At 39.8% G+C, this 9,857-nt stretch overlaps 1 protein-coding gene across 1 annotated transcript; it reads right to left on the minus strand.

The window, feature by feature from the left end:
* Window positions 1–8,012: 8,012 nt before the first annotated feature.
* On the minus strand, window positions 8,013–9,449 carry LOC113033742 (nuclear factor 7, brain-like). Its single transcript, XM_026187813.1, has one exon. The coding sequence runs from the start codon at window positions 9,447–9,449 to the stop codon at window positions 8,013–8,015; it is 1,437 nt and encodes a 478-aa protein (XP_026043598.1).
* Window positions 9,450–9,857: the final 408 nt, after the last annotated feature.

Here is a 9,857-nt window from a genome sequence, read left to right on the forward strand (position 1 = left end):
TGATCCACTTCTATCAGATCTGGTACAAAGTTTTGAAGTCTTTTGCTAATGATCGAAGCGTACAATTTGTAATCGTTATTTAGAAGGGAAATGGGTCTGTAATTCTTGCAATATTCTTTATTCTTTCCTTCTTTGGGTAAAATTGTGATAATAGCTTCTCCCCATGATGGTGGGGCTATTCCCTGATTCAAAGTCCAGTTGAAGCAGGATAGAAGAAGTGGCTTGATTTCTTCTTTGAAAACTTTATAAAATTCAGCCTGAAAGCCATCACTTCCTGGGGCTTTGTTTGTTTTCTGCTCGGCAATAGCTGTATCTAGTTCCTTATCCGTAATCTGTGAGATCAATAACTTGTTTTGGGTATCCCCTATGGAGGGCAGATCCAGTGGGTCAAGAAAATTTTTAATTGTCTCAAGGTCTGCGGCTGCCGGTTGTGAATACAGTCTCGTGTAATATTTTTTAAACTCATTTTCTATCTCATTAGGCATATAATGTAATTTGTTACTATCCAAATTTCTTATTTTATCAATAATCATTGATGCCTGCTTTTTACGCAATCTACTAGCAAGTATTTTAGTTCCTTTGGGCCCTGATTCGTAATAGGTTTGTTTCATGTACCTAGCCTTTTTTTCTACTTCTTCTTTTAGTAATTCATCAATTTGGTTTCTAATGTCTGATATTTCTTCTAGAATTACTGGATTTTTAACTTGTTTGTGTTCCTTCTCCAGATGTTTAAGTTTTTCTGTCAAATTTTTATATAAGGCCAGTCGCGCTTTTTTTTGTGCTGCTGTTAGAGCTATTAGTTTTCCCCTTAAAACTGCCTTTAATGCATCCCAAAGTATGATTGGGCTCACATCTCCAATATCATTGTCTTCTATATATACTTTGATATCTTCTTTAATTTTCTTGACATGTTCATCCCTATTTAGAATACCCAAATTAAGTCTCCATGCTGTATGTATTTTCCTATTATTAAGACTGAGTTCTAGACTAATCAAACTATGATCTGAAACATCTGCCACACCTATTTTACAATCTGTAACATTATGAACTTCTTCAATACTAATTAGAAAATAATCGATTCTCGAATATGTGGCATGAGGGGCAGAGTAGTGGGTGTAGTCCCTAGTTTGAGGATTACGTGTTCTCCATACATCAATCAGTCCCACCTCTTGTAATATTGTATTCATAAAATTAGACAGACGATGTTTACATGTTGCAGCACTAGTAGTGTCAATATCCCGATTTAACACAACATTGTAATCCCCTGCACATACCACCAGACCTTCAGATTCTTGTGTCACTAAATTGAATAAATCTTTGAAATCACTTTTCTTACTTCCTGGTGGAGCATAGATATTAACCAGGGTAACTAGTTTATTTTCCAATTTCCCTTTAATTAGTAAATATCTACCCTCCTTATCAGACACCTCTTTGTGGCATTCAAATTGGACAGAATTTGCTATTAAAGTAGCTACTCCTCTTTTCCGATTTTGTCTATAGGAATTGTAATAAGTATTTTTATAGCCAAATCTTTTCAATTTTTCGTGTTCCTGTCGAGACAGATGAGTCTCCTGCAAGAATATTACCTTTGCCTTTTCTTTTTTGAGTTTTGCTACCACCTTGCTTCTTTTGATTGGGTTATTCAAACCATTCACATTCAGTGACACCAGTTTAATATTATTGAAGGGCATATAATCCATGCGATTGTAGGTCGTAATTCTCCAGACAACAAAAAATTGTGGCCTTGACATTTGGCCAACCACCATATACCATTACAACAGTGCAAAATAAAAAAAAAACAAACAAACCCTATAACACCCGACTTCCACGTTGGGGTGAACGCTTCCCACCCCGATTCCCCATTGGCAGGCTGAGGAGAAAGTCTCTTCACAGAGGGCCCCTCCTTGGCGGTGATACATGATGTTTCACACATCCAAAAGTCCAACGATCTCTGGCAGCAATACTTAAGGTCATAGCGAAGTCTATTTTGTATTAAACTATTCAGTGAGGCGCTCTTTTTTGATTGTTGCTCTCACACATGTGTTAACAGAGTTTAATAAACTTAGCCGTCTGCTCCTTGTTATCTAAAATATAACAGGACACTGACGTAAATTCTCGACCATCTCACACTTCTGTTTAATCAGTTTTCTGTTTGACTGTGACAAAGTGGCTAGGACTAAATTCATTTACCATTTGTCACTTGCATATATTGTTATTTTGTGTCCTGTTATTTTATAGTCTACAGTGGGGCAAAAAAGTATTTAGTCAGCCACCGATTGTACAAGTTCCCCCACTTAAAATGATGACAGAGGTCAGTAATTTGCACCAGAGGTACACTTCAACTGTGAGAGACAGAATGTGAAAAAAAAAAATCCATGAATTCACATGGTAGGATTTGTAAAGAATTTATTCGTAAATTAGGGTGGAAAATAAGTATTTGGTCACCTCAAACATGGAAAATCTCTGGCTCTCACAGACCTGTAACGTCTTCTGTAAGACGCTTTTCTGTCCCCCACTCGTTACCTGTATGAATGGCACCTGTTTGAACTCATCATCTGTATAAAAGACACCTGTCCACAGCCTCAAACAGTCAGACTCCAAACTCCGCCATGGCCAAGACCAAAGAGCTTTTGAAGGACACCAGGAAAAGTATTGTAGACCTGCACCAGACTGGGAAGAGTGAATCTACAATAGGCAAGCAGCTTGGTGTGAAAAAAATCAACTGTGGGAGCAATCATCAGAAAATGGAAGACATACAAGACCACTGATAATCTCCCACGATCTGGGGCTCCACGCAAGATCTCATCCCGTGGGGTCAAAATGATCATGAGAACGGTGAGCAAAGATCCCAGAACCACACGGGGGGACCTGGTGAATGACCTGCAGAAAGCTGGGACCAAAGTAACAAAGGTCACCATCAGTAACACACTACAACGGCAGGGAATCAAATCCCGCAGTGCCAGACGTGTTCCGCTGCTGAAGCCAGTGGATGTCCAGGCCCGTCTGAAGTTTGCCAGAGAGCACATGGATGATACAGCAGAGGATTGGGAGAATGTCATGTGGTCAGATGAAACCAAAGTAGAACTTTTTGGTATAAACTCAACTCGTCGTGTTTGGAGGAAGAAGAATACTGAGTTGCATCCCAAGAACACCATACCTACTGTGAAGCATGGGGGTGGAAACATCATGCTATGGGGCTGTTTTTCTGCCAAGGGGACAGGACGACTGATCCGTGTTAAGGACAGAATGAATGGGGCCATGTATCGTGAGATTTTGAGCCAAAACCTCCTTCCATCAGTGAGAACTTTGAAGATGAAACGAGGCTGGGTCTTCCAACATGACAATGATCCACAACACACCGCCCGGGCAACAAAGGAGTGGCTCCGTAAGAAGCATTTGAAAGTCCTGGAGTGGCCTAGCCAGTCTCCAGACCTCAACCCCATAGAAAATCTGTGGCGGGAGTTGAAAGTCCGTGTTGCTCGGCGACAGCCCCAAAACATCACTGCTCTCGAGAAGATCTGCATGGAGGAATGGGCCAAAATACCAGCTACTGTGTGCAAACCTGGTAAAGACCTATAGTAAACGTTTGACCTCTGTTATTGCCAACAAAGGTTATGTTACAAAGTATTGAGTTGTATTTTTGTTATTGACCAAATACTTATTTTCCACCCTGATTTATGAATAAATTATTTACAAATCCTACCATGTGAATTCATGGATTTTTTTTTTTTTCACATTCAGTCTCTCACAGTTGAAGTGTACCTCTGGTGCAAATTACTGACCTCTGTCATCATTTTAAGTGGGGGAACTTGTACAATCGGTGGCTGACTAAATACTTTTTTGCCCCACTGTATCATAATGCTTTAATGTAAACACAGCACATGTAACCTTGGCTCTACATACTATCCCGGGTCTGTTTGTGGTAGCATTGGTTATATTCATTTCATCTGTGCAAATGTTCTTAAAGCTAAATGTAGTGATGGGACGTTCTGTATCGAGGCTTCGGAGCGTGTGTCGAGTAATGGAGGGGGCGTTTCCGCGAAGCGCGTATCGAGGCTTGCTTCATTTATGGGAGGAGCTGAAAATGATGACGTCCGAAGCCTCGCTGCCCGGCTGTACCACGTGACTGGTTCATGAAGCGGTTCGAACTTTGCCGCAAATAATCATTTTCCATACTGCCAGCATAAATATACACAGTATACTGCCATCACTACAATATACATGTTTTACACACTCCTTTTGTTGTTGACATTTACAGGCTGTGTGCAAAATGCCACACTCTTCAAATTCATGCCAGCTATTATTTTTACGTCCAGTAGGTGTCCTGCTAGAGCAAATGAAGCTTCATGAAGCTTCGCGTTGGGGTGAACCAATTGGATGAAAAGCTCCAGTGCTTCATGGGGCTTCATCTGCCCATCACTAGCTAAATGTCACTTCATCATTAATTGATTTGAATCTTTCATTTGTTTATGAGGTTTGCTTATACTTACCATTGTGTGTTCCTTTGAGCAGGTCCTATGTGTAAAACAGGTATGTGGGAAGGGCCGCCCCAGTACTTCCTGATTTTATAGGATATGATGTCATTGATCATGTCAGTTGGGTGTAACCAAATCAAGGGGTGTTTATTTTGTGTAAAATTGTTTATTTCATTTAAAATAACCTCATGAGTCAGATTAAGTGAAGAGATTGACTTTTTAAACTGTTTAGTTGGGTGAATGAGTTTGTTAAGTGGAAAAATTATTTTATTACTGTTTCTTTGTCTAGACTGTGTTATTTAGTCTACCCTGTTTTCCCAATGGTAGAGGTTAATGAGATCCAGGTGTGAGTGGAATTCTATATAAAGCGGGTGAGAGTTTGACTGCCAGGTTTTTATGTTTTTGTGAAACAATTGTTGAAAGGCGACACCACAAAATAAAGAACACTTAAAAGAAACTTGAACAGTCTGGAGATGCTGTCTTCCTGTCACTTTCCATGCTGCTTATGTTATGCTACCTCACATTGACGTTTATTCAGCTGTGTGAAAAGCCTGGAGGAACGCACTCGAGGGATTAATAAAGTTTTCTTTAATCTAATGTAATCTAATAACTTTGATCTGAGCCAAACCGATTTACTCCAAACAAAAAAAACACTGAAAAAAGCCAAACAAAATTTTTAAGTTATCTGAGTGACTTACATATCATGTTTAACCTGAGTAGCGAAAGACCGCGGGGGTCTGAAAACGATGAAGCTGGGACTCTGCTGTTCTCACCGGCTCTAGTGACCATTGAAGCCCCCGAGTAGCTATCGGGTGGGTAACAGACGTCTCCGAAAATGTCGGAGCACTTTTGCAAATATGCGATGTCTTGATAAACCAATCAGATATTTGAAGTTTACACAGCTACTTTCTCGCCTGAAAATATGTTAAAAGTTTATTTTGAAACCCAGAAAGATTAATTAGAATAATATTAAAACTTAGTAGCGGGCGCCATTGTTGGAAACTTGAATTGACTGGGCCGCGCTATGAATTCTGTATGGTAGGCCACGAAGGACACACCCGACCCATCCTTCAATTCTGGGGAAAAGGAGGACGCATTTGTTGGCCGGATTTGGAGGAGTCTACAAATTGGGACAGCCTTCGTCGCGTCGCTGTGACGTAATCAGCCTACAAATGCGGCCTCAGGAGGATGCAGCCTACATTTTGGGACACAGTTTATGGTAGCCGTAATGCTCCGACAATCCATCAAACGGTGCGGCTTCGTAGCTTACCAAAGTAGTACTAAAACATTTTTGACAGATTTTTCAGTGCCGTGTCCTACATAAAATCAGCTCAAGGTCAGTAAGCACAGCCAGAATTCATAAATAAGGCACACCGGATTATAAAGTGCACTGTAAATTTTAAAATTACCACCACGTAGTACTTGATGAAGCAATTGCTGAAACTTTCAAAAGAAAGACAAACAATGTATCCAGGGAACCAAGTCTCATACATACGTTTTTCTCATCTGTGCATAATTTTTTTGTGGGGTCTAGAGCATGAAACAACGTTTCCCCTGTGTGGTGATTTCGTGATATCTACTGCAAAATATTTCTAGAAACTCTATGGACACATTATTTTTCCAGGAGCACGAAGCGCCTTAAAAAAGACCATCATTTCATTTGCTTTGGCGCTTTACAGATTGAAGTGAACTGAACTGAACAGACAACATAATTAATTCAGCGCTTCAAGTTAACATCAATACGTACAAGTTTTAAAAACTGACACCCCGCCTCCTGGGTGCCGTGTTCCGGGCATGTCCTACTGGGAGGAGGCCCCGGGGCAGACCCAGGACATGCTGGAGAGATTATATCTTTCGGCTGGCCTGGGAATGCCTTGGTATTGCCCCGGACAAGCTGGAGGAGCTGGCTGGGAGAGGAGGTTCTGGGCTTCTCTGCTTGGGATGCTGCTCTGGATAAGCAGAAGAAGATAGATGGATGGATGTTTTCTTTGTTGTTCAGTTCAAATCCTGTGCTATTATGTGACCGAACACACATGAGAACAAACTGATTTTCAGGAAAGATAATTAGCTAAGACAGCTGGGAGAAATGATGGAGTTTTGTGTAATGGTTTAATTATTGCCATCTTAAATGCCTGTGGTATGTAGTTTTTTTAATAAAGAGAGATTGATCACGTTCAAGGTTGAAGTATTAATTAATGGTGGTTCAAAATTTGGTAAGTGAATCTAATCACGATCATCACTTTAAATAAAACTGATGTCTGCTACTCACAGGCTGCTCTGTATCAGTCCAGCATAATGCGTCATTGTAAATTTCACCACAGTGCTACAAGCTAACCAGCTTAGCTCTGTGATGTGTGACAAACTGCACAGAAACAGTTTGTAAATGTGGTGATCTGTTGAGTTTGTATTTTATGATGTCACCAGAGGCAGCAGAAACCTGCAGCACACACAAAAATGTACTTATTCTACACTAATATACATTAACCTGCCTATCAGATTTAATTACCTGAACATGCAGATAATAAGTATATTTTCCACTGCAATGTTTCAAATACCAGATTTCAGATTCTAGTAAAAGATTTTACTCCCCATTAGTGAAGGAGTCATTCTCCTTTGCTAAATCTTTCTTGATGGTCTCCCACCTCCCAGCTGTGTTTCATTGAGCTGAAGCTATCAGCGGCCAGAACAGAGTTTATAATAATTGTGTCTCGCTGGATTTTCAGGAAGTTGCTGTTTTATGTCTCCATGTCTCATGCTGGTAATATCACCAGACAAATAAAGATAAGTGCTTATAGAGTTCCCCTGAGATTAAAGAAAAATGGAAGAGGAAAAAAACCCAAACAAAGCCGTGAACATAATGTCAATTTTGGCTCCGTCTTATGGTCATTACTGGAAGAAAATGTATAGAAACATGTATAGAAACAACAAATGTTTATTTGTTAAAATGTTCGTATAATGCTACTAATAAAACATATTAATAAGTCACTGAAGTATTTTAGACAGTCTTCACGATTGAGATGCATGCAGCTTAGGTGCCATAGTGTAAAGTACCTCACAATTTCAATATGATTGTGTGGTTTTTCACAATATGAATAGAAAATGAATTAACTGGACTATAAGCAAATATTCCATGATAATCGATTAAGAACAGAGGAAACTATCGCAGATGGTTTTGTATGAAAATTATTCTTTTTTAAATCTGCAATATGCTCCAGTATATACAGTGTTCAGACTTAAATCCTGCTAAGGTCAACAGATTATAATTAAAAAATATAAAAGAATTAACAACATGGCAAATATTCTGACATGAATATACAAACAAATTTCCATATAGAAAACAATTAAATCCTTAAAGTCTCAAATCTTTAAAAAACTTTTTTTGGTGGCTTTTGTGAATCATCTCTAATCATCTCAGAGAATCTCATCTAAATGTGTCTATAATATTAAACTTCTAAACAATATTTCTTTTTACAAAATAACTAAAATCTTACACACAAATAATCACAAAATCACAGCTAAATTAATCATTGACAGGTGTTAATCTTTACAATTAGTCTTAGTTTCACAGATTTTGATATCTGAAATCTTTGCATCATCAACATTAAAAATACAAAAGTATGGCAAGAGTTTCTCAGTGAAAGTGTCTCTGTGAGTGTAGATGTGAGTCATGTCTTCAGGGTCATAGAAGGACACCTCCCCCCTGTCATAGTCCAGCTGGACTCTGATCCTCTGGAGACTCTTCTTCACTGTCACAGTCTGACCGTCACCATTATTATATTTTCCATTGCGATGCACTAAACACCAAATTCCATTTATTGGTGAAACAGGATATTCTCCTTTCCTGTCAACTGATGCTTTAATTAAACCTATATTCCAGCTGAAATGGTCTCCCACCTCCACCTCCCAGCTGTGTTTCTCTGAGCTGAAGCCCTCAGAGCCAAAAACATCGGCATACATTGTGTTTCTCTCTGGATTATCAGGAAGCTGCTGTTTTGTGTCTCCATGTCTCGCACTGGTCAAATCATCAGACAGACAGAGAACTGGGTGTGCAGTGTTTGGATCCAGAATGACAGGACTGAAGTGGACCTTCTCCTTCATCTTCTCCCACACTCTGAAGGACAGGTTGCCCAGGTGTTTGGCCACATCTATCAGTGCTCCTGAGACCAGCTGTGGATCTGACACTGAGCTCTGGGCTCTGGCTCTGCTCTGAGTGTCTTTATAACTGCTGAGGAATGGCACGCTGTGTTTCTGCAGCTCTTCTTCAACAGCAGAGATGCTGTCTGACAGAGAGGAGATCTGCTCCTCAATCATCTTCATCTCTCTGCTGATAGTCCTCCCCTTCTGCTCCTCTTCCTCCCTCAGAGCTGCCAGTCTGGACTCCTCTTCCTCTTTCAGGAACTGCTGGAGCTTGTTGAACTCTGCTCTGATCTGCCTCTCTGTGGACAACAGCTGCTTCTTGGAGTGTTGAATCACTTCATTGTATGTTTCCTCCACTTGTTTGTATTTGTTCCTCTTGTCCTGCAGAGACTTTAAGTCAGATTTTAGATGTTTCTTTAGGACACTGACTGCTTCTTCTACAGGAACCACTTTGTGACTCTGGTAATGAGGAAAGTCACAGACAGTACAAACAATTCTCTGCTCGTCCACACAGAACAACTGCGGGCCATTACTGTCTTTACAGAAACAAGTCCCATCCCATCCCTTCTCCTGTTTTCCTCTTCTGAATGATTCACTTTTCTGTCTCCCAGCAAAAGAATCAGCCAGCTCCTTCAGAGCAACGTTCACACCAGTTTCTTCTTTTGAGGATTTTTTTTCACAAATGGGACAATTTCTGTGTTTTTCTTGTTCCCAGAATGTTTTCAGGCAGCTAAAACAGAAACTGTGGCTGCAGCCCAGAGACACAGGGTCTCTGAAAATCTTTGAACACAGATTGCAATGCAGGTATCTTCTTAGAAATGTGCGTCTGTCTGCCATTTTCTCTGTTATCAAATTTCTCCTAAACAAAGAACTCACCAAATTGTTTTTCTTTCAGCTTGTCCCTTCCAGTTCTTGAAACAAGGTCAACTCACTTGAGCTATAAACCCCTCTAACTGCATCCTGGCTCCAGCAGTCAGGATCGATAATAAGATTCATAATCTGCAGTGAATTTCATCTACGTCTTAACGTCTGGTTAAATTTTAATTGTTAACACGCTGCTATTTACTTTTATAACCTTCATACAGAATGGGATGTCACCTGAAACCTTTATAATGTTACCTTTAGACTTTAAAGTTTATGGTAGACTAAAATGTGGTGATCTGATCAGTGTGAGAATTGTAGAAAACCTTTTTAAAAAACAAAACAAAACAGAGGATCAGAAACAGTTGAAGATGCTGCTGATGA

This window comes from Astatotilapia calliptera, chromosome 12, assembly GCF_900246225.1.
Source record: "Astatotilapia calliptera chromosome 12, fAstCal1.2, whole genome shotgun sequence".
NCBI classification, from domain to species: Eukaryota; Metazoa; Chordata; class Actinopteri; order Cichliformes; family Cichlidae; genus Astatotilapia; species Astatotilapia calliptera.

What these genes read in the sequence shown, in the direction of transcription:
- LOC113033742 (XM_026187813.1), bottom strand. Translation starts at nt 9,449, where the DNA reads ATGGCAGACAGACGCACATTTCTAAGAAGATACCTGCATTGCAATCTG.